Below are 26,842 nucleotides of genomic sequence, written 5' to 3' on the forward strand. Positions count from 1 at the left end.
TGGGGTGCAATCCATTATTTGAGGGGTATGTTTTTTTTTTTTTTCATCTGAAACTTTTCATCGGTTCATAATCAAGCCATGAGCTGAATCGAATTCACCTAAATTTCGTTGTCCATTTCCCACACACTGCCTGCCAGCGCATTGGCACAGCTCTGGATGGTCCAGGTGGCCAGAGCAAACTGGTTCCTCAGCAGGTCAATGTTACCACTGGCCGAGCCCTCCTTGATGGCAGCCAGGTGTGCACGCAAAGCTTCCAGAGTGTGTGAGCCAGAGCCCAGCAATATGTGTCTGAATGGAGTCTCCCGGGGAGACACATAAGGAGAAAGTAAATCCCTCTCCACCTGTAGATACAGAGAAAACACACAATGTAGTGTATTAGAGCACACCATCTTCATCTTAAAGTAAGAAAATACTTTAGTAAGTCTAACCTCCATTGAAAACATGATATTCTTTATGGTGTACCACAGGGTTCTGTTCTAGGCCCCATATACATGTTACCATTGGTTTAATGTTACTAAACAGGAGATAGTACAAAATTTCACATAATCTATTGAGGTAGATGAAGGGTTGGTGCTTTGAACAAATTGGTAACCAGTATTGTTAACTGGATGAAAACTAAATAAGCTCAGATTTACCGCCATGATTCGGTTATTGATGATGCGACACTGCTCGTAGTCCTCAAGGTCGCTGTTCTGGATGTTGGTGTTGAGATTTCTGGAAGCACGACTATATGAGCCCAAAGCTGACATCAACCACTGCATTTTCAGTGTCTTTGGAACACGGCCAGACTGAAAAAACAAACAGTAAAAAAATTGGTCAAGTATCAAGTCTGGCCTAAGTATCCTTTGGTTTACAACCTTTACTGTATTGTACTGTGCTGACAGTTTGTAATGCATAACAGGCACAATATATTCATGTTTAGAATATCTTTATCTGGGACCGTAGTTTTCAACCTGTGGGATGTGACCCAGTAGCAGTTTTACTGCAGCCCGCAGGCTGAAAACCACCATCGTAGATCAAGAAATTGTAAATGTTAGTAATAGTTACTTGCAATATATTGTGCCCACTGTACTAGAAGTTTTTTTAAACCAATGTTAAACAATATTTAGACATTTAACCAAATACTTTTTTAAACGGGACTAATGAGCCTTTCTCTCGTTTCCAGGGTCGACATTTCCGGTTTGGGAAGTTCTGTGTAAAATCATTTCCGTTTTTGAGTTTTCATTCATTTCCATCGGATGATGAGCTCAGAAAGAAATGGTTAATCACAATAAAAAGAAGCGACATTCAAAGTAATTCAAAGCAGCATGTATGTGTGCAGCGCTCATTTCAACCCGTCAGACATCTACATTACACTGAAGGGAAAAACATGGGTGAAAAGGGACGCAGTACCATGTCGTTTCAGTTGGAGTCAACAAGCAAGGGAGTCTGTGTATAGCAGAGTGAGGGCCTGCCTCGGAGACTCTACTAATGAGGAGGAGGGGGTGGTGGAGCAGGATATGTCGGGGATAGAGGAGGAAGAACAAGCCAAGGAGGACGCGCATATACAGTGTATATATGAGGCAACCATAACTTGCATTGTGTGTGAAATGCTGTTATTAAAATATATATCTCGTTTTAATTTCTACACTTTTATTTATTTTCATTTAGCTTTGTACTACATTTGAACAGTCATATGTGTTGAGTTTTCATGTTCTCCCCATGTCTGCGTGGGTTTTTTGTTATGGGCCAAAATCATGGCTAGTGTACAAGACCCTCGGGACTGGCATCAAAGAACGTCAGTGACCCAGGTGATGGCAGGTGGTTACTGGAAAGATGTGTGGCTGTATGTGATACATACAGTATAAACCTAATAGTGAATCAGCTTATAAACTGTAAATCTAATTGCGTAAATTAAAATGGGTTCGTGAACTGCAATGTTGTAACAATGGACTGGTTCAACTCCTTCGAACTTCTTTGAAGTCTTTGGACCTCTAGTCTGTGTGGTTCCTCGCTTTTCTTTAATGACTGGTAACACCGGGCCCTTACATGGATCTCCCTATCTACAGCATTGGACACTGAGAAGGATATAATTCATGTTAGACACCGTTTATTTACTTCTTAAACAGACACATATTTAAAGATCTCTAAATCTGAAGAACGTTACTCATCCTGTCTGTGACATTAAGTAAGGCAGCCGACGTTAGCTAACTAACTACAACACTGGAACCAGCTAACGATTTACCTTCATAATCAAAAATAAACTGCTCAAAAAAGAATTTATATCCCTTATCGAGTTTTGCACGTTTGGTGCTCGAGAGCTCTTCCACAATTCTGACCACATCGTCCTGCCTAAAGCATGGGAGTTCAGCCAAAGATGATGAATACTGAAATGCAGCCATATTCGTAGCGAAGCGGCACGGAAACCGGAAATAAGTTTACACACAACCTCCCCCGGAACTTGACCCCTCCTCCGTGCGTGAAAAACGCCTGTTATTAGCAAAAATAGATCATACTTAGGTCAGCCTTGTTTATTAGTCAAAGGCAAAAGTTACTTTAGTTATGTTCACATTTTGAGTGCAATTCAAACTAAAACATTTCTCTTTTCATTCGTAAGGAATTCATCCATCATAGATAATCATAGATGTCTACAAACAGAGTCTTTCCCAAAAAATCCCAAGGTTGGATTACCTACAAGTGAATAGCCACTGTGTCTCAGACAGAGAAAAACAAGAAAACCAAGTATAAAACGAAACGATGAAAACACAGCAGAGAGTACCAGGTCTTATTGCGTCACGTCAAAAGGACAGAACGTTTTTTAGGTGACAAAGATCTCTTTTGTTCCTCGCAAAACGGGCAAATGATGACACTGAGTGGGCTTCTTTCCATTTCGGAAAAGTGAAAGTAGCCCAGAGAGTTTCACCTTGAGCTGCTTTTGGAGATGCTAACACCATCCGTGAGAAACCAGGAGGCAAACGAATCCAGTCACCAGCAAAAGTTCACAAATATCAAACAGAGCATGAATAATAATACATTTTTGAGAGTTAAAAAAAAAATCGCATGTGGTGTGCAGAATATAAAATACATGATCGAATTTAATTACTGCCATCCCAAATTACTGCACAAATAAACTGTGTTCGGTGTTCAAGGCGTTTAGGCTTCACAGCCTAAAGAGTAACTACCGCTCTGTGCTGAACGCTCAGATGTCTTTTTTTTTTTAAAAAAAAGCTGTGAAGCCAAACAAATAGATGATGTCAGCATCTCCAAAAGCAGCTCAAACGAGCTCGAACTGAGTTCCAAACATCCAAACTGTGTCTGAAAGCTCTTAAATGAGGTGGTGAAACTCTCCATGTTCCTTTCACTTTTCCAGAATGGAAAGAAACCCACTCAGTGTCATCACTTGCCTATTTTACGAGGAGCAAAAGATATCTTTGTCACCTGAAGACATTCTGCCTGTTCGTTGTGGTGCTATGAGGCCTGCCATCAACTGGAGGCTAAACAAATAAGCATCTAAACCTATTTAACTGAGCCAGACCTTTCACAACTTTCAATTCTTCAGCATGTCGTCCAGCACTTGGTAGCTGCCAAATAACATCGTCTAACTCATTAGGTGAGCTACAAAATGTTTGGTTCTTTTATGGCATTTATTGTGTTGTTAATAATATCAACTACAACTGACAGGCCACATTGATTACTGTATTATATTTGTTTGCACTTTAAATGATCAGGCTGGTAAAATTCTGTGGCTCACAGATGCTTTTGTGGACGGTTGTGTGGACCACGATTAAGAAAAGGTTGGGAACCTGTGGTCTAGGGTTTGTTTTTAAAGGACATACGTCCTGAATTTAGTCAGAAAGCCTCACCGACTGCAGAATTATGACTTCTCTATTGATCTGAGCCACTTTGCTGCGGATGATGTTGGTGTACTTCTCCACATTCAGCCTGAGCAGGTGGTCATGCATCAGCCGAAGAGCCATCTGCCCAGCTATCTCTCCCGCTGTCTTGGTGAGCGCACGTAGGTTGAATATTTTAGAGTCCAGATTCCTCTTGGTGTCCAGCAGGGTTCCAAAGAATGGATATTCTTTGTCCTGAGAGAGAAAAGTCAGCTGTCATCTCAGTTCAAGTCTTTATAACTAACAGCATTCACAACTAAACCAGAGCACTGATTAATGTTTAACTCGCAGGAAGAATAATATTAAGATTAATAATCCATTTATAGGGGTAAAACCACATCAGATCACCAGACTGGGTAGTTGTATTACATGAGTTATAAACACCTACAGTCTGTATCCGAATTGGTGTCGGCAACAATAGTAACCTTATTAAAGGGTCTAAATATTGGCCAGATGTCACTGATCCACATTCAATACTGTACATAACAATACAATTTTATAAATGTTATAGAAAAATATGATAAAAAAATATTCACAGTTGTAAACAGGGTTCGATTTGAGGGGGGGTGCGAAGGGATGCCATCGACCCCGTCAAAAAAACAAAACAGAGAAAAACAACTGTCCTTGTAAAACAACCACTCCCCTTTTCCAGCCACTTTGGATCACTAAACTTCAGTGTTCTACAAAATATCAATATTTTCTTTCCATCTAAATCCTCGTCAAACAACTGTCAGTTCTGGTCAGGGCAGAGCATGCACACCTACAGAAGAGGTGTTTATGTAGAATCACACGCTTTCACTATCATTATTGCTGAACCAAACACTGTGGAGTGTTTGGTTCAGCATGCAAACACACTGCCGGGGTTGCCAGGGTTGCGGTTTTCCTGCCAAATTTAGCTAGTTTGAAATCCAGTCATGGGAGAAAAAAAACACACAAAGAAGTGCAGATCTTCATCTTTCCCAAACCAGTGAGAGATGTTTGAAGATGTTAAAACTGAAAGTTGGAATTTCTAATCGTCGGAGATTATCTAAATACTTAATTAAATTAAGGTAAAATAATATAAAAAGCCGACACTGTCAGCTGCATTTCCCTAATGAGAGCTGATTTGCTAAGTTAGCAACATATTACTGCCTGTAGCTTTGATAAAGCCATGCTGATGGATGTTAACATCATGCAGGATGTTGTAAATACTGTTGTTAATTGCTGTAGACAGATTCAGGGAATAAAATGTTGATTAAAGAACTAACAGGTCCAGAGGCTTCAGTAAAAACTCAACCACTGGTAGTAAAATGGATGTTAGTACATAACCGTTAAATTTGTGCGAAGAAAAATACTGATGTACATGTGTGAGCCTCTGAATTTTTCATTATTTTTCTAAATTACCTACCAATAGTTTATAAATTGTAATAAAGGGCAATACATTGTCTAGTTCAGCATATATGTTGCTATATAGTCACTACAAAACAAGAGCCTTAACTGAGCACTCGTATCGGGTCAGTACTCTGAAGCATCCCTACCTTAAACCAAAGAATAAATTCTAAAATTTTGATCTAACATCAACAGTTCAAAAACAGCAAAGCACAAAAGCCTAACATTTTGCATACTAAGATCAGTTATGAAGCCAGGAAGCCTTTATTTATTCCATAAGCATTGCCTCCCACGATACTTACTGAGGTAAAGCGGAATGAGACAGAGGGGATGCCAGAGAAAGCCTGGAACGGATAGGCAGGATCAGACATCCTCATTGGCTGCATCCTGTGAAGAAAAACGCACTGTTATGATGTATACTATGATACATACGATTCCTTAAGGAATGCGTTTGAATTTCTGCAGAAGACACACATACACAGACGCTTCCCAGTTGCTTCCAGCCACTTGTGAATACAAACTTTTGCTGGCATCAGTGGGTAAAGACACCTGTGGTAGAAAAAGAAAGCATTAGTTCTCTACAGTTACTCAGTCCACAACCCAGAAAGCCTAAAAGCTCAGAAATCTCACCTCTTTCAGAGTGCTCTGAATTAATTCATACAACAGGGGGCTCGCACTTGCTTTGAAAGAGGAACCTGTGCAAAATATTAGATGTTTATTATCATTTTAGAAAGTCATGTTTCATTGTTAAAGGAATGGTTTGGGCACATTCGGTCAGCCAAGACATGTTTGGTGTTCAAACTTTGCTTCTGTAGTTTTAAAGGGGAATACTGAGGCTAGCGCTGCTAACAAACACTAGAAGTCAGTAGTCACCCAAATCTTTTCTGTAAATCAGGGGTTTCAAACTACCATATTCACCCTGAACAGAAATATTCATATATATATATATATATATAAAATCGCTGCTGTCAGAAGAAAACCTTGTATCTCGATTTTTGACGTTTTTTGACATTATTTGAAAATGCCAGTTGCCCTTTGCATCGTATGATGAATGCACTAAACGTAAATGCATTAAAAGTAAAGTAAAAGTTGCAGTTGGTAGATAAGCTATATAAAATCAATCAGGCTGACAATGCAAAAAAGGGGTGAAGAAGCCTATTTAAATTTAATGAATCAAATAAAATGCTACACTGAAAGTGAGAGGCAACTGGCTATTTAATATAAGAGTCATGTAGGATTATGCTACGACATATTGTTTCAGGTGTAGAAGCATTCAGTACAAAGCTGCCTCACATTATTTAAAATTGCGACACAAAAAAATTTATCGGCCACTTGTGCATGTGGACCAAAAATCTGTCGATTGTGATCTTGGCTGACTCCAATCACGCATCCCTAGCTCACAGTAAGTCACACTGTGTCTTAAACCACATCAAGTCACAACCTTAATGACCTGGATGTGGTTTGAGCAGGTTGAAGGAAGTTACGAGGATGTATTTACAGAAAACATTTGGCTGACTATTGACTTCTAGTGTTTGTCCAGCTCCAGTGCTAAAGTAATGAAGCAAACTCTGGACACCAAACATGTCTTGGTTGATCAAGTACATCTGAGGTAAGTGGAAAATTGTGGACATTTGATTTTTTGCCAAACCATTCTTGCCAAAAACTGCAATTTATGCAATTTTGTGCTTACGTCAAATGTTCATAGACAGCAGTACGTCATACAGAGGCAGAAACCACACAAGCAAGTCTATTTAACATGACTTAACAAGGTAACAAGGTTTGAGGCTGTTTGCTCAGTGCTAATTGATCGGGAGTTGCCTTTACTTTGTTATATTAGCCTCAGAGCTCCAACTCAAACTCAGGTTTGGTGTCTGAGTGACTTCAAAATAGCTTTTTGCTGAACAATTGCTGTAAATAAGACTGAACACATACCTGTGACAACTCCATCGAGGCTAATGTAAGCGAAAGCTTTCATATTGAGAGAGGACAGATAGCCCTGTAGGACAAAATGAAATGAATTAGATATTCATGCTTACTTACTGTATTAACTATATAGCACACAAAAGGTAAAAAACAAGTTTTCAAACCTCCAGCCACTCGGTGGCGCCCACAGCTCCATATTCTCCAGCACTCCAGCTCGCAAACACTACGCTCCTCCTCGGCTTGAATCCATCTTCATGTGGAATACAATTGCAATTGTAAATATTAGTATTTCCTACTGCACTCATTTCCCTCCCTTTTTACCACACAGGAAAACACAAACACATTAACAAAAACACTTGTACACCTTACTTACCCTTGCTTATCATTTCGCTAAAAGTCCTGGCCAACTCAACCAGCAAACTGGTGCCAACAGTAGAGCTGGCATATCCAGGACCCCAGGCATCCCTCTGAGCTCCAATCACCACATAGCGATCTGCACCAGAGGGTTAAGAGAGTTTAAGATGTGCTCCTTTTGTGCAAATGAGTGCAAGAGCTAGAACCACAGACAGTACATTTAAACTGGACCCAGTGATCCCACTGTTCTTAGCGGGGACCAGCTGAGGTCAATCGTGTCACTTCCTGATTGGATTCTTGTGTGGCTGATAGTGGAAACGCGTGAGATTGTGCAGGAGCCTCAACGACGCAAATCTCCCACATACAAATTACTCAACTGGTTGTAGAAGCTGCCACAGACAATTTGTAAATGTTTTGAAGGGTCAAAAATCATCACAACCATTCAGCACAACAGTACACTTTCACCATATAAACTATATAAAAAAAATAATAATACAAAATAAAACTAATAATTATTATTATTGCTATTATTTTTTTCTTAAAGATTCAAAAAATTGATGTATTATTATTATTATTATTATTAAAGATTCAAAAACTTGAAGTACTATTTTTTATTACTACTACAATCAAAATCATGAATAATAAGAAACTGATACATTACTGAACAAATAAATACTTAAATAATAAATAAATGAAAAAGTACATAAGAACAATAGATTCTTTAAAGGTTATTAAAAATCTTTACTTACATTATGAATTTACGTGCTGTGATTGCATCAAAAACAATTTACCATTAGAGACAGGTAGATAGATAAACAGAGCTATAATGATAGCGTGATCGAGTGAAAACAACTAAAATTTAGTCAATACAGCCAATATTAACCTGGAACAAGTAATCTGCCAGAACAAAACTGTCAAGAAATAAATGAAATATTGTTGTAAAAATATAAGTAAAAAGTATCAAAATGAGATATATTAGATTTATCTACTAGATTGAAGATGATTTCACCATCCAATAGAGTTTTTAAATCAATCTTTCATTTAATTAAAGCCACAAAAAGCTGGAGTACAGCGAGAAGTCAGGAACCAAACCTGTGTTCTTCTAACTGTGTTCTCTTTCACTATATATATATATATTGTATTGCATGTGTGTGTGTGTGTGTGTATATATATATATATATATATATATATATATATATATATACACACAAAAATAAAACAACACTACTCTCATAAGGTTTATGAATGCTTAAAAATTAGTTTATTAATGGTTATTAATCAGGTCATTAACACTTTAAAAAGCATTAGTTAGCAGTCAGCTTCACCATTTATTCATATTCATCAGATATAACAGGTCACTGTTGCTGTTCTACTAATTTAGTATAACTGTTTATTAATGATTTTTAAGGTGTTTATGAGCTAATTAATAATTAAGTAATTCTAACTATTCATAAACCCTTTAAAAGGGTAGTCTTAGTCAAAAGTAGTACAGACAGACAGACAGACAGACAGACAGACAGATAATTATGTATCTTAATTTGCCAATATAACCTGTTCTCGTTCTGATTTTCACTGTTTAAGGCTGTACCATTCTGTACCTGCATCAACGAAACCCTTGATGACTCCAAACACGTTATGGATCTTCTTCTCCGTGAGGACATTGTTCACCTCCACAGTGATCAGATCACTGTCACTACCAAGCTTGTACGGAACATCTCTGAGACCTCCATCACCCCAACCACTTGGAGGATTACGACCTCCAAAACCCCTGTTGAGAGAAATTAATATTCATGAAGTTTATTAATGCTGTAGTAGAGAAACTGAACAACATCCAAAGCAAAACAACGGCGTCTCTTGCTGTACTTCATGATGGCTGCAGCTGTGCTGGCTGTAATGGTCTGTGCGGGAATGGCTGGCAGGCCGGAGGACTTCGCTGGAGGAAACTGAGTGTGGTTGAAAGAGGGGAAAGCTGGAGTGTACGGATCACCACAGCCAAGATGGACCTGGGAAAAATACCAGCTGTCAATCAACCTGCAAGGTTAAATTTCAAACATTTCACTTTCTTAGTCTATGCAGCCCTGATATGAACGATAACTTCAAAAACAGCCTGTTTTAAAGTAATTGCTTTTGTGATGTCATGAAAAACCAATACCTTTACATATATCCACCTATTCAGCCTAAAGCAGTTAATTTTTAATTTTATTATTTAAGCCAGGAGTGTTTCAGCCTGGACTGCTTTCGAATGAGCCACAACCAATCAGAACGAATCTAATTTGCATATACTAGTCTTAAAGAGACAGTAACAAAAAGAGCCTGCTTAATTGGCTTGAAAGTGATATATATATATATATATTTTAAACAAATGTCATAAAAGGGCTTTGAGGAAAGAAACAAAATGCTAGAAAAATGTAACATATGGGCCCTTTTAAGGGTGAAACACCACTGCCATTGCAGTTTAATCTAAAATTGGGTTTTACTCATATATGAATAGACTGCAGCCCATAGGCTTAAAATGATAATAATAATAATAATAATAATAATAATAATGTTTATTTATATATTTCTTCACTTTACAAAGTATAAAACAAGAGAGGAAGAAGAGAAAATCGATCATCAAAAATAAAAACAAAAAATAATAAACAAATAATAAATAGCAGGAAAGGGATATATTAATAATTACAATTTGAAAGCACATAAAAGATAAATGTATGAATAAAGAAGAAAAAAATAATAAAAATGCACCTAACAAGAAAAAAAAACGGTAATTGTAATATACCCGTAAAATTAAAAGTAAATAATTTTACAAAAATAGTTAATTGCTAAAGTAAAGAAATATGTTTTTAACTGTTTTTTTTTTTTAAAACATTGACAGAAGGAGCCTGACAGATGTTTACTGGTAATATGCTCCAGATGTCTGGTGTGTATAAACAAAGCGCTACCTCAGCTCTTTATAAGTTTCACACGTGGAATATGAAGAAGGCAGCAGTAGATGATCATAAAGCTCGATTTGGAACATCATCTATCAACACTCAGAAATGGATGAAGGCGCTCAACCATTAAGCGATTTAAAAACTACTAGTAAAATTTAAAAAGCTTTAAAAGTTTTAAAGTTTAAAAGTTAAAACGTTTATAGGGAAATTTTCATTTATGGAAGCATTTAAGACGTCTAAAAAAGGGCATCCACTAACAAGACTGGCTGCTTTCTTAAACCTATAGTATTTGCAGAGCGTTTGCTAAGTGCTTACATGGCCAAACAAGTCTGTGTCTTTCTCGAATGAGTAGTCAGCAGGATCTGGGTAGATCAGCACAGCACTTGCATTCATCCTGGCTGCATTGGCAACCTGTAATTTCAAAATAAAAGCATAATAAAAATAAACAAACAAGAAACAAACTAAGAGATAGTTTAGCATTAATTAAATTCAGCAACACTGCTGAAATCCACAGTACCAACCTTTTCAGCAGGACTAATTCTGCCAGCTCTAACCAGGAGGACTCTTCCGGTCAGGTCGATGTTAAAGTCTTGCAGGCGCCTCAAATCCTCTACTTGTCCATAATATGCATATAAAGCTGCACCCTATTAAATTAAATCAAATCAATAACACAGCTTACTCATTCATATCAAGCTCAATCTTGGAAAGATACACAGAGAAACATGCTTGGCATGTGAAGGTTTGGAGCTTTGAGGCTAATTGCACTAACAAGCAATGGAAAGCGTCGTGCACACTTGCCTTAAACCATGTTTATTTGTTAAGTAATTTTTAATAGACTTGGTTATGTGGCTTCTGACATCGTTTGACAAACTGGTATCTATAAAAACAGCAGCAACAGAGATAAATTTGAATATTGACCTGTACTTTTGTCCATTTTTGTAGATAAAAGTGTGTAATACAGCATCGTAAACCACATAAGCAAGTCTATTTTACTTTATTATAATATATTAAATTGATAACTTATTATTATTATTTACTTATCTTTTGAAAACCGAGAGAAAAAGTTCTTAATATCCATGTGGACAAGGCCTCTGTATTCATAACTATTTCATGTAATAACTTTCTGTGAGGGAGCTTTTAGAGGCGGACGTCTGGTTCTTATCACCACCACTGTGAACAATTCTGACTCGGTAAGTTTCTCTACAACGGATCATTTTCACACCAAACCACTCTGAATGACTTTGTTTACATCTTAACCATTTAATTATGCGTAATTTTATTTAAATCGATGGATTCCCCCTTTAACACCGCAAAATGATTTACGGCAGGTGTGATGATTTAGGTATGTGGTCAGCACAATGCTAATGGAGGCTATGAGGTCCCTTTACTTGTTAGCAACATTAGCCTCAAAGCTCCGGTGGAAAATAAATTCCATTTCTGGCCAAACTATCGCTTTAAATTACAAACCTGAGCTGATCCAGTTGCACTGTAGGCCAAAAAGCCGGATTCAGCATACGTTTTGTTCTGGAAAGTCACTTTGTTGGTGCCGCTGGAAGGACGATCCTGGACTCTAACAAAGTGCTCGTCAGTCCAGGGGTTCATGCCATAGTCCTTGAATCTTCCCATCAATTTATTGGCAAGCACCTCGTCTCCTGGAGATCCTGCCTGGTGACTTTCACTGGAGAAGTCACTGAGAACAAAAGAGAAGAAGAACGAGGCAGTTATTACATCGCAGCATAATCCTCTTCATAGCCCTGGACACTGTTTAAAGACCTCACTAAGCACTGGGCAGCTTTACTAATGATACATCTGTATGCTTACCTCAAGCTCTTGTCAATGCTGTCCGTGGTCAGTTTGCTCTTTAACAAGGCCGTAATGTCACTCCAGTCAAGAGACAGAACCGTTTGTATCGGAGCCATGACTTCACCATCATCAGTGGTCTCTGCGCAGCTCGTATTCGCCTTGTCTGCCTTTCTGTGAGCAAGGTAGCCAACCAGGTATCCTGAACAACACGGTGATGAAAATGATACTATTAGCCTCAAACAAAGAGCATCACAAGCTTCACAGAGATCTGTAATTTGGGTGGAATCATCCTAAGTTTCATAGCTGCAGGTACTGAATGAAGACGTGATAATGCCTTGATCTACACAGTGAAAACCAGAATGTTTTTCTATGTCCGGATACTTTTGGACATACTGTGAATTTATAGTGGGCTCAATCAGGCTTGATAAGAAGCAGAAATCATTAGCAAGCCGCTTTCTTACCGATGATGAAGAGGAGTAGGATGGCGATGCCCATAAAGCAGATGTTCCTGGGGGAGCGCTGGCTGGGTTTGCTGACGTGGGATGGACGAGGGTGGTGGTTCATATGCTCCCCAACTCCATTCCCCTCGGCTTCCTCATCCATATCAGATGACAGTTTCATCTCCACCTGACTGTTGTCCCCCTCCATGTTCTGGGTGAGGTTGAAGCGCGTGTAGGATCGAGGTTCCCCGTTGAACTGCGGACACACAGCAAACTTAAAAACAGCAAAGCTTCATCTGACCTAAAACAATTCTTCCACTGCAGTCCGTTCTTCTGATTAGCTTCCAACGCAAATGCAAACCCCCAAAGAGCCAATCATGTAACAAAGCCCTCCCAAGATGTTCCTGAGTGAGTGAAACAGATACACTGAAAGTCGCTACTGAGGCTTTTTGTTGATTAATTAAAGTGAACTTCGGCCTCAACTACAAACTGTAACACGCAATTAAAGACAATTCAAAGGAATTTACATGAACGGCAAGCGAATGAGCTGGTAATGATGTAACTGCGATCGTGAATCTTGACCTCGTTTCACTGTAAAAGTACAAAACTCTGTGATTTTAGGCAGTAAAACAATAGTTTTCCATTAAAATCGCACAACAAACATGACTTACTATTTTTGATATGGTGGACCTGGCTTGATCCATCGCCATCTCGGTTAATTACTGAAAAAAAATACAAAGAAGAAGAATTTGTTAAACAATATTTTCAAAATTCAATCATTCAATCCTCAATAATGTGGCCATTAAGTATTTAAATATCTAAGATTAATTATCATAAATCTCTAAGATATGAAATGCACCTTCTAGAAGAGTCAGTATTGTTCACAGTAGTGGTGACAGGAATCAGACATGAATAATTTAATGCCTCTAAAATCTCCCTCACAGAAAGTTAATACAGGAAACGGATACGCTGCCTGATGCCTGAAAAATTGTTTACATTATTTTGGTCTGAAACAAATTTTGGTCTAAAATCCATAAATGATGGAGTGGTAAACACTGGGCATTGTGAGGCAAAATAGTCCCCAAAGAAAATTTATTTTTCAGATTTTTCACTATTTTACCATCAACATTACGTATAAAATTTACAAGACACGTAGGTTCACTGGTGGTTTTCAACAGTAAACAAAATGGTACTATTTCTGTTGGTTCCTCTGGTTTCTTGTCGCCACCACTGTAAAGAAATCTCTCTACACTGCGCCATTTCACATCAAACCATTCTTAATGACTGTTTACATCTCAAAGAATTAAAGGGCCATATCAGAGAAAATTTCATTTTGATTTAATTTTCTTCACTTTTGTGAAATGAAAGACATCTATGTAGTATGTAAACAATGTTAAAATGTCAAAATGTATCATTCACTCCCCAGTCCATACAGTCCATATATGGAAACTCAGCTGCAAAAAAACAGCCCATTTTGAATTTTGTTTGTGATGTCATGAAAAGTATTGCATTTACACATATCCGGCTATTCATGCTTATTTTACAAGGGGTCTTTCAGCCTTGACTGCTTTTACAGGGCAGCCAATGAGAACAGATGTTAGTTACATATATTGGTCCTGTATAATTCTAAGAAAGAGAGGCTGGAAAATGGCCATGGCAAAATGAATTATGACTGTTTTTTAGTACACAATGCACCATAAATGTCATAAGTGAACCTCAGAGCAATAAATAAACAAACAAGTAAGTAAGTATATAATAAATAAATAAACAAATAAATAATATGGGCCCTTTAATTATGTAGAATTAATTAAATTTAAATTTTAATTTAAAAAGTGGTGGAATTGCCCCTTAAATTGCCACCATTGTCAATGGAGGCAGCTGGACAACATTTGAGTATTAAACTGAAATCCGAAAAGTCAATAAAACACACTGAACTTTATCCATGGCGTTACAAGAGCTTGTCAGGTGGCATTAGTGACCTTGGCATGAATCACTGTACATTTCAGTCAAGCTCTTCTTAACAAAAGTAAAGTGAGTCTAAAGTGATTGTCGAGGTAGTGAATCATTTTTATTGCTCTGTATTTAAATTTAGGGGATCCAGTGGGTTCACATGATCTAAATGTGGTGGTAGGTGGCATGAAACTAAAGCGGTGTCCAAAAATAAACTGCACCTGAATGCACAGTAGAAAATCAGGCCAACCACACAATCACATCACACACTGCAGGGGTTTCTGCAGTTAAAATGGAAACAGAATACAAAGCTATTGTCTTTCACTGCAGGGAGTCATCAGCAAACACATCACCTCTGCAGCGTATTTAACTGAGCAAAGGACGAATCCCTGAGTAATGCACCTCACATTAATGGAGAATTCCACTGATTTTTTGGGTACCATTTTGCTTGACAGCTGTTTTTTTCCTTCTTTTTTTAAAAGGATTAAAACAAATTCTCAAACCTATTGTAGAACAATGTCTCAGCCATTGGGCTGTGTAAGCATTTCATGCAATAGCTTTCTGTGAGGGAGCTTTTAAAGGCATTAAAACTTCTAGTTCCTATCACCACCACTGTGAACAATTCTCTCGGGAAGGTTCTATAGAACGTAGCATGTCACTCCAAACCACTCTGATTGACTTTCTATACATCTTATTGTAATTATGCAGAAATTTTGATAAAATTGGTGGAATTCCCCTTTTCATTCTTCCACCTTTCATATCAGCTACAGTGAAAGCAATACCAGCTTTAAGACAAAGGGCTTCCAATTTCAAGAGTATTCACTAAAAAAAAAAAATAAAAAGGTTTCTGCAAGGTGGAAATTATTCCTGTTGCACGCTGGATGTTTTCCAAACTAGTGAACTTGTCCAAACCGGTGGCTTTGTCATTACATGATCTAAGATAAAGAGATTAAAAGCCCATATGGGCAAAAAAAAAGTCACAATCTTGCTACACACTGTTAAGAGTGAGAAATGCGATGCAAGATAAAATAAAACAAGCATCTAAACCATGTCGTGAAGGTCTAACCGACCCGGCCTGTGGGTGCAGGTGCTTTTACTCATTACGCTGCTGCAGTCACGTAGCCACTGGCGGGCCGTTAACCTTTCTCTGATCTTTGGCTTTGGCTGGAGGACATTCCAGAGAGGAGATGTCGTGAGAGCGTGTTTAAATAAGCTCCACAAATCTCAGTGACACAGTCAGCCAGCAGGGGTCCTCTCCAGAGCCTTTTATATATCCCTTGTAAGCATGAGAGGCATTAAGAGTTTTAAACAGAGCTTAATTCTTACACCTTCACCATTGTGTCTTTTAAAGACGAAACTCTAATCAAGATAGATAGATTACTTTATTAATCCCAGAGGCACAGTCGTCTATTACAGCAGCACAAAGTACAGTAAAGAGCAAAACAAGAGCAAAAGTATTGCCATGTGCTATTAAACAGATGCATAAAAAGAAGTGAGGATATATAATAAAATATACTAAAACAAGCATAAAACACAACGTGCAGTACAAAAATAAGAAAGTATCGTAAAAATATTTTGCAGGTGACAATGCAGTGGTGCATGTCACGTCCAGTGAATGAACTGAGTGACTTAACAATGTAAACAATAACAATGTTCATAACAATATGTGTGGATGTATAAATCAAGTGGCAGTGCAATATGCAATATTTATGGATGTATAAATCAAGTTGCAGTGCGATATGCAATATATATGGATGTATAAATCAAGTGGCAGTGCGATATGCAATATGTATGGATGTATAAATCAAGTGGCAGTGCGATATGCAATATGTATGGATGTATAAATCAAGCGGCAGTGCAATATGCAATATGTATGGATGTATAAATCAAGTGGCAGTGCAATATGCAATATGTATAGATGTATAATCAAAGTAGTCAAAGTTAATCTATTAGCTGCAGTGACATTCTGCTAGATAAAGTATTGATTTTAAAAATGGTTTAAAGGTCTAAATACTAAAATTTGTGTACATTTGTTTAAGCATTTTGTCCCTACGTCGTGCTTCACAATTCACAGCATGAAAAATCTGTCATTACCGCTGAAATCCTTGTCTTTAAAATGCAACTAAATGAAGACCCTGCAAGTTGAACAACACTAGTAGCCGTTGCAGGACCTCTTTAACAGATTTACACCTTATATTCTTCATAGCTGGACTTAGTTCTGCCCTCACTAGACAAAGCCTGATGGTAGCTAATAGGCTAACAAGCTGATTCAACAATGTTGAGAGACAGACTTCAAAATTTAGAACTTTCTGAGTGGATTTACAGTAAAACTGCATACAGAAAAAATAATATGGTACTTCTTTGGCTGCTACAAGCTTCACGTGTCTGTGTTTGAGCTGGAATTGGTATAAAATGTGTTTACAACACTGCTAGCTTGGCGCTAACAACACTACAAATTCTCACAGGGACGCTAATGGAAGATTAGCACTAACTGAACATTAAAAGGCTACATATAAAGTGAATTACACAGTGCTCTGTAAGAACACAACTAAAAATCCTCATAGTTTTATGATTTTTTCACAGTATAAATAAATCTAATCAGTTCAAATCCTTCAAGTGTATTCAAGGTAAAACTGTTTAAAACGTCACACAGGCAGGGTTTCGTGAACTCTGCCAAAGTAATTAGACAGAGGGATGCAATGATGCTAGATTTAGTTTCCTTTTAGTTTCCTTTTTTTATTTAAAAAAAAAAAATTAAAGTAATATGCAAGCAATTGTTAAAGTTTCAAAACAGACCATTTCACTCCCCAGTCCATATAGTCCATATATGGAAACTAAGCTGCACTAGATAAAGCCAGATGGTAGCTAATAGGCTAAACAGAGTGATTCAACATTATTGAGAAACAGACCTCAAAATTCAGACCTTTTTGGGTGGATTCACAATAAAACTGTACTTAAAGATTACGTTACTTCTACTGCTGTTTCACGTGCCTGTGTTTGAGCCAGAGTTGGTATGTTTACAACACTGCTAGCTTGACGCTAACAATGCTACACATTCCTACAGGGACGCTAGTGGAAATTAGCACTATGCTAATGGCTAATTGGACAATAAAAGGTTACTTATACAGTTAATTACAAGGTTTCTGCAGTAAACACTGCTATGTTATTCTCTATGTGAGGCGATGCATCTGCGCGTCCACCACGTTTGGAGTGGTCAAGATCCGCTTGTGAACAAATTCACTTGTACTGAGAGATGAAGAGTCTCAGGATTAAATCAGCCACAACTTCATTACTACTCGACTGATTTTCACTAAATTTATTTAGTAAAAAATCAGATTAATCTAGGCTGCACGAACTGCTCTCGGTAGCTTTTATTTCTTTAATAACTGATCGTGATAATTAGCCATCTGGACCAGCAGGAAAGTATTCAGTCTGTACCTGACGTTAAAACTGAGTTTAGCGCAAGAAGCACAAATCAGACACACATCAGCAGATCCGTCAATGTGTGAATCACTTCTAATCTTAATACACAGAAGGACACATTGGCTTCCTATTCGCCAGCTTCTTGTTCGAGTTTTCCATTCTACCTTAAATGGCGCAGCAGTCACTTTCTGATGCCTGAAGCTGCACCATTTAAGGTGGAACAGATTAAGGAATGCTATACCTACAAGCTTTAACCATCACTGTAAATAAATAAGTACTACATAAAGTTAAGATCCCCTGAATAGACCATTAGATGAAATAAGCTTAATATAAAACCAGAGGAAAAACACATCAACAGGTTCTTTGTGCTTCACCAACCACACAGCCATATCTATAAACATCACACAAACAATACACATCACACACACATGAGAGTGGATCGCTGCGTTCCCTCCGTTCTATAATCCTATCCCGCTTTCTGAGTGTAATATTCTTGAAATAGTATAATTTTGGGCAGTATCTTTCTTAAACTGCTGCTCTATAACGGTACTGAATGCAGTCCAGCAGCGATGTTGACCGGCATCTAGGTATGTATATCTATGGACACAGCACGACACATTTACCCAGCATGCTTATGTTTGCACTATTAACAAACATAACAATACTAAATCTATCCTAACACTGTGACCTCTACTGTCTTTCATTGACACTGTCATTGAAATCAATGATCACTAACCATCACATAACTATGGCATCTGGATGCAGCCTATCAGAGTAAAGTAGGCAGAGAGGGGGCAGGGCTTATACCATGCACACACTCACACTGAAAATGCCTGGGCTTTTATTTTGAAGAGCTACTAAATTTTCAGGGTTGTGATCTTGGGGTCTTGTTGTTGTTTAAGGGTGGTGCGGCAGGCGTTGACAGTTCTGTTGCAGAACCTCTATTCATCTGAGCCAACAAATCTGTAATAGCTTTGTAGAACTGAGACCTTTTTAACGTATGAAAGATCAAAAAGCGAATCTTGACCTCACAATTGAATCATATTGAACCTCAAATCATGCGTGTTGTTACAGCCTGAGTAATTCACAGCATTCAAATCTATATCACCATAACTGAATCATTCCCATTAAGATTTTGTCTCCTGCAATGCGGGTGAAGGGTCTGACATCAACTTCACGCATTCAGTCAAGCAACATGCAAATATATCACGATGCAGGCTTTTATCAGACACCACCCTTTAGAAAATCAGTCTGCTGTGCCAGAGCCCATGTTACATTCATGTCTTTGCAAGTTTAAGCATCAGAGACCTCCACCAGGGGTCACACTAGAACATAAAAAAACAGTTGTTTTTTATAGTTTTAAAATGACAAAAACTCATGCACTATTATTATTATTTTGCCAGGTCATAAATTCAGACCTGTATTTATTTAGAGCCAAGTGAACTGATTTAGAGCTCAGATTCATACTTGAGATGACTTGGAGATTTGAGCTTCGCAGTGGAGATGGAAACCACAACAAACGTTTATCTGTGACCAAAATATACAGAAGCACAGACACGTCCAAGTCTAGACAAAGAGCTCTGCTTCTTTAGTTTAGTGAATAATCAGAGGAAAACTGACTTCCTAATGTGGTTTCTGACACTGTATGACATTCTGTTATCTATAAACATGGACACATCATGCTTCATAGCTAAAAACAGCAACAGCAGCTACATTAAGGCCTAAATTTTGTCCATACAGCATACCATACTGTAGGGAAGGAGCGATACACCAAATTCAAAATTCGATTTTATACAACACAGGTGTCTCAGTATGACACATTTCTGATATGTGCCCTACGTTAAAGGGCCCATATCAGGGAAAAACTCATTTCCCTTGCTTTGTATTTATTTATTTATTTATTTATTTATTTTATATAACTGAGTTTGAAGTATATACAATATAGTCCACATATGGAAACTAAACTGCAAAAACAGCCTGTTTTGAATTCATGGTTTCTGTGATGTCACAAGAACCAGCTCATTTACATGTATTCACATACTTTAGCCCACAGCAGTTTAGCTGGGAGTGTTTCAACACTGAGTGCTTTTTGAATAAGGTTTAACACAGGACAGCCAATCAGAACAGGGATCATTTACATAAATCAGTCTTAAAGGCACAGCCGGTTTAATTCTGAGGGATAAAGAGAGGTAGAAAAATGGTCATGCAAAAATGGCCTAGGACCTTTTTTGGTATGTAAAATCACACAACTTTTTCAAGTGAACCTCAGGGAAAAAATAAAATACAAGAAAAATGTAGGATATTGGCCCTTTAATATGTTAACATTTGCAAAACAATGTACACATTCTCAGGTTTGATACGATTTTCAAGTCTGAAGACAAGATTCAATATTAAATTTTGTATTTTTCAAATATTAAAAATTATTCTACAGAGCTATAATTCTATACTGCACAGAAATAAATGTATAAATGTAAGCCTTTCATGTCAGCCCTCTAACAAAAGAAACCCCAGAAAATCACAGCATTTATAATTGATTTATTAAAAGTCCAGTCTTTGAATGAGGGTCCGTGCACCGAATAAGCCCTGCCTTCTCCCCATCCTGCTTTCCTCTGATAGGCTGCACTCAGATGCCTACTTCTGTTCATTAACAGTGGTTTACACAAAAAACTTACATTTTTGACGGTTTCAAATTCAATTTTTCAAACCACTTTGGAAGCATTACAGCGTCAGAAACCACATAAAGTCTATTTGAGATTACTTAACAACTTGAGGCAGGTGTGGGAAGATTTAGCCTCAAAGATTACACTATGCTGACTGGCGGGGATGCACGACGATATCAAAATCATATTGGTATCGTATTATATTGTATTGGGTCGATAATTAGATTTAAACAATATGCTGGGTTACTGTGCTTAAATGTCTGCATACAACTAAACGTTATATTGTCTGTAATGCTGATCCAGATAGATTTAGTCCCAATTTCTGCATTTAATGTACATAAAATGTTTCTGTATCGGCATATTGGTACCAACACAGAATTTTCATATCGACGCATTTGTAGTAACTGGCGCTGTATCAGCTTCCATTATTTGCTAGCTACATTAGCCTCGTAGCTCCAGTAGCAAAAACGAACACTTTAAAAATAATTACAAGAACTTTATTCTACCACAGCCGCTTCTGGAGGACATTCGTGATCATACTTGTATCAGGTCTTCCAGCTTTCAGCAGCGTGTGCCTTCTAGAGATAGAGGAAACACGTTTTGGGTCACACCCTACCAGGAAGGCTCACAGCGGGCTTGGACACAATCGGATCAAACTGGGCCTCACGTCCCCTGAGACTGACACTTTACCCCTCAGTCTGAACTCAGTGCTGCACAGAAAACAAATGCATTCTTCTAAAAGGGCCACTGATCTAATCCTCAGATGTATTGGTCACTTAGCGACGACTGTTCCAGTCCATCCTGGAAACACACACTCATTAAATTTAAGGATGCATGCATTTTCAGTTTCGATTCGAGGTTTGATTCTGAGGTCATGATTTGATTCAATTTTTGATATTTTATATGCCAAGCCTGTCATTCTACAGAGTTCTGATTAAATACTGTAAAGATCAGTTTAGCTCAGAAAAACAAAAGACGGCAAAGTAGTGAGTAGCTATAAACAACGCAAAGTTTTCTACAACTATCAGTTTTCTAGAAATGATCGTACATGAAGGACCATCTGAAGTAACCAAGGGGCGTATGAGTGATTTACAAACCAGTATTAAAATGTTACACTTAATATCGCTGCTGTCGGAAGAAAACCTCGTATCTCAATTTTTGACATAATTTGAAAATACCTGTTGTCTTTTACATTGTGTGTAAATTTCATAATGAATGGACTAAAAGAAATGACCCAAAATGAATTGGAAAAACGTCTGGTTCCATTGACTTACATTAAAAGTAAAGTAGGTTTTTTCCTTCTCCTGTAAAGTTACCATTTTGGAGATACAAGGTTTTGTTCCGACAACAGCGATATGTTAAACTTTCTTACTTTGTGTCTCACAAATGTTTCCTTTATCTTCATCTGTCAAGGCTGAGGATCAGGATCATGCTCCTATTAGGCCTGGACGATTTATCGATATTATTGTCGCAATGTTAGCAGTATAACAGCTTATTTAACAACACTATTTTTGTGTTAAGCAATTTGCTGTAGATTTAGATACAACTAGTCATTATCAAAACATGCAAAAAGCTCTAACTATAGGGGTGTAACGATTCACAAAATTCACTACTTGATCCAATACTATACAGTGAGTTCTCGATTTCAATACGTTTTTCAATACAACTAAAACAAGGAGATGCTGAAAATGTGCCTTATTTTAAAATGTTAATATTCCCTTTTTCTGATATTTTCAGTTTATTTGAGCATTCAACATTATAAAAGTACAACAGTGGAAACAAAAGTTTATAGAGTCTGGATCTAGTCACAAGTCGAAAGGTTAGCCCTAAGCTAACACACTGACCACAACTAACATGCCAGTTACAGTACAACAATGCAATGCAATACAATATAATTTAATATGATACATTGTCTTGATCCGTCCCTAATCAGCTACATCCGTGACAATGCATGAAATTCAGTGCAAAGACACTGAGCCCAGCTTCCCAAAGTCATCTCAGCATAATTTCGATGTTTAAAAACTTCTACATAATTCGCTCGTCAATTAAACAAAGTCATTCAGATTGCTTTACCATGTGAAATGATTCCGTGTAGAGAAGCTTAAAGACTTCTTTACCGTGGTAGTGACAGTTTTCTTTAATAATAAGTATATTCAATAATAACAAGTTACCCTGCATACACCTCTCAACTATGAAGATATTTAAAAAATGCATTTTAAAGCTAAAGCTGATCTCAAACTTATTTTACAACAACTAAACCACGTCTCAGACATCAGGCAGTGTATTCATAACCATTTCTCGTAATAACTTTCGTGATGTAGCTTTAAGAGGAATCCTATCACCAGCACTGTGAACAAGTCTGACTCCGTAAGAATGGAGTGTTTTATATCAAACCACTCTGAGTGACTTTGATTCAAATCGAAACAATTTACCTATTCAGAAATTTTTTAAAAAAATGGTGGAATTCCACTTAAAGCTAATATCTTCAGCAGCCACTGAAAGAAATCATTCAGCGCCACTGTGTGGCCAGTTTTGGAAATACAGAATTTTTTAAGCCTTATAGACCATCAGAGAACTATCAGTGAACTATTTGTGAACTATTAGTGAACTATTTGTGAACTATTGGCAGTTTTGAACAATGATTATCGCCTAACCCTCGCTGTCATCACAAGGCCTAACTCTAACTATGCACATGTCCAGTAAGGTGCCATGCGGGACTGAACTCTGCAGGAGTTGGTCATTCTGCTGTATAAGATTACATTTAACAGGAAATGACATTCTGCACCATTACCTGGGAAATGGGCGCTCCAGTCTGCACCCTTGTCAATAACGTCTGTTCTGTATGGCAGCTAGCAGTGGCACAAAATGACCCCGCCAGACTCTATGAGCAAATCAATGGCGATGACACGTTTTCTTTAATTATACAGTTTTTTCTCACTGAACAAAGTGCACAATCATCAAGCAGTGCAGCTCTTTGTGTGTGCACCTTGTTCTCCGGCCAAAATCTTGATGAATGGCTTTTTCTGGGCAGGTCGTTTCACGACCCATTCACAAGCACCGGGACCCAAATCCGCAGCAGCATGTGACCACATGCCAGTCTGAAGATATTAATCCCTTCGCAGAAACAGGGTGAATATGTGCTATGAAAAAGTTTTTTTTTTTTGCATGAATGTTAACATAAAGCATAAATGCAATCACTGTTTTAACTGTGGCACATTCTGAAAGACTTCTTGTTGAGTCTTCAAAGCTCATTTTTATTTGCCTTTTTTAAAAAGCATAGAGGATTAGAGCCCCATCTTCAGCTCCACTGGGCCGGTCATGTGAGAGTCATACGGGCAAGTTCCAAAACCCTCCATATTAGTGTCCCCAAGTGCCACGAACACGGTAAAAAACGAAGTTCTTGATGTTCAGGTGACTTTACTTCACTGTCTTTTGCATTTCATAACATAAAAAATGTATTTTATTAGAATTGTGAATAGAGATTATTGCGTTTTAGGACTTTTGTTACTCTCAATTTTAACATTTCAAAAACAATTCATTGTTTTACTAATGATGCATGAAAATTGTGATAACCCCTTAAACACTAGGGTTCTTATGTGGGCCCATATTTTAGTTTCTCACGCCCATAACTACATAAGTTACACGTTTCATAGCAGTTACCAAATTATGTTTATGAATACTGAATAATAAGCCTCACTTATATTCATATTCAGTCTTTATTATCATATTTAAGACTAATAACAATAACAAGAGGTTAATAAACTGTAGGGCAGATTATTGTTCTATTAACTTTACTATAAGTTGTTCAATGAACTTGAAAAAGTTAAAACAACACATCCTTTACAGCGAAACTGAGCAAAACTGTCCTAAAAAGCAACTCCGAAGAAATCCAGCTCTAATGAGATGCAGTGTTGCTCCAAGAAAGTACATAAAATCACCCAAGCATGATGAACTTGTTTTTCTAGTGGTCATGTTGGCCAATTCTCAAACGGCTCCCTATACCCTCAAAGTGGACTACGGGTCAATAAATAAATAGCTTCTGCACCCAAACAGCACGGTTGATGTCCAATAAAAGGAGCCATCTGGGATTCAAGCTGTGGTCATTCTTTTTCTATAAGATTACACTTACAAGCCACAATCAGCAGCTCTGTACATTCATAATTATAACTGCTAACAGGAGAATTACAACGATTTCTCAAAATGTCTTCATAAATCAACTGTTAGGACGTAAACAGTCATTTACAGTGGTTGCTCCATTTTAGAGGCAGAACTGTACACAGTGGCGGTGATGGGAACCAGACGTCTGCAGCGTTTAACAGCTTAAAAAGCCAACTCACGAGTTACCGAATACAATGGTTACGATAGCTTTGATAAAATAAGTTTAAAACTTATAGTTTTATATACATTCATGGTGCATGAACGCATACAGGACATTGTTAGGCACAGTCCACACGGAAAACTAACTTTTTAAACTTTTTTTACTATTATTAAACATATAAAAACTCGTGTAGGTTCACTGGTGGCTCTGGATAGTAAATAAAATGGCTATATTTGAGTTGTAGACATTGTGACGCCTGGTTCCTATCACCACCACTGTAAAGAAATTTGCGTCAGTAAGTTTCTCTACAGCGAACCACTGCATGCCAAACCACTCTTAGTGACTTTGCTAACATCTCAACCACTGAATTAAACAGCAAATTTAAAAAATTGGTGGGATTCCCCTTTAAACATAAGCCTTGCATTGAAAGTAGGTGAAGGGCATGAAGGACACTGTAAACCCCTCACTGTGCCATGCCAGGGCATATCAGTTACAGACCACTCCAGTACCTCTATACACAAATAACTGGATAAAGTGGGGAGATGACTCAAACAATGACAAAGACAGTGACCACACGAACCAGACAGTGACCAATCATCAAATGGAAAGAGCAAAAAAAAATCTTCTATATATTTTTTGATGAACTGAATTTTAATCCACTGCTTGGTGCTTTAGTGATTTCATTAGTTTTAAAACAAGACAAGAATACATTTATTTATTCATTTAGTCTGTGAATTAGTAAGTCAGTCAGTTATGCTGTCTGCCACATTTAGCTGACCATTACCTAATATAAAAAAACTGAATGACGTATTGAGTGGAAAGTGGTCCACTGTGAAGGTCGACCAGAGCACATGGTCCCCACCAATCTGAAGTTTTTTTCCGATTTTTCCGTTCCACCTTAAATGCTGCAGCGGTAACGTTCCTCAGAATGTAACCTAGGGCACCGGAATGTAACCGCTGCGGCATTTAAGGTGGATCGGGTAAAATCGGAAAGAGAGAGAAGCCGGAGAGGAAGAAGCCCCTTCAGCCTCGGGTGGTCTCTGGTCTACTGCACAACACACTTCAACGAATGCATTGAAGAAGCTCAGTGTCAAAAGCGCTGGAAAGTTTTGGCACCTACCTCGCACGCGCTGTCTGCCGCGGCTCGAGCACGCTTCGAGTGCAGACAACCTTGCGCGAGGCTTTCAATGCCGAATACGTCACTGCTACGTAAGACCATGTGGGCAGCACTCTTATAATCGTGCATGCACATGAACTGATACTGGATACATACAGTCGCGTGCAAAAGTTTGGGCACCTCTGGACATGTTTTGCTGATTTTATAAGTTAAAATAAGTAAATAAACACACACACACACACACACGCGCGCGCGCACACACACACACCACACACATATATGTGTGTGTGCTTTGATATATATATATATATATATATATGTACACTTATGTATATGTATATATGTATGTACATTAAACACAGTACACATACACGTTCTAAGCCGCTTATCCTGGGACCCTATTCCAGTGGTCAGGAAACACCCTGGACAGGTCACCAGTCCATCGCGAGGCCAAAACACAGCAAATATATAGAAAGTGTGCTTTAAAACGTGCGAGAAAAAGGTATACAATCGTGCATCTTATTTATTTCCTTCTAAACCTGAATCTTTTAACTTCTAATCTTTTAACCCTTCAACATTTCTTACATTCTTCTATTTATTTTGTTTTCCTGAGGTACAGTCATGCAATTTGTGTGGCTTTATTAACCAGAAATGAATTTTCCTGACCATTTTCTGACCTCTCTT

The 26,842-nt window shown here is 37.8% G+C and overlaps 1 protein-coding gene across 1 annotated transcript; it reads right to left on the reverse strand.

The window, feature by feature from the left end:
- LOC118797436 (transferrin receptor protein 1-like) lies at nt 1-26,237 on the reverse strand. Its single transcript, XM_036556792.1, has 18 exons — nt 26,162-26,237; nt 13,362-13,412; nt 12,712-12,946; nt 12,269-12,449; nt 11,915-12,137; nt 10,969-11,091; nt 10,763-10,858; nt 9,381-9,520; nt 9,116-9,285; nt 7,537-7,656; nt 7,328-7,413; nt 7,173-7,236; nt 5,871-5,935; nt 5,719-5,789; nt 5,543-5,627; nt 3,843-4,067; nt 636-788; nt 1-341 (listed from the first exon to the last, which is right to left on the reverse strand). The coding sequence occupies exons 2-18, from the start codon at nt 13,398-13,400 to the stop codon at nt 99-101; spliced, it is 2,319 nt and encodes a 772-aa protein (XP_036412685.1). The 5' UTR covers nt 13,401-13,412; nt 26,162-26,237; the 3' UTR covers nt 1-98.
- Between the last annotated feature and the right edge of the window lie 605 nt (nt 26,238-26,842).

The sequence above is a fragment of the Colossoma macropomum genome, unplaced genomic scaffold, assembly GCF_904425465.1.
Source record: "Colossoma macropomum unplaced genomic scaffold, Colossoma_macropomum, whole genome shotgun sequence".
NCBI classification, from domain to species: Eukaryota; Metazoa; Chordata; class Actinopteri; order Characiformes; family Serrasalmidae; genus Colossoma; species Colossoma macropomum.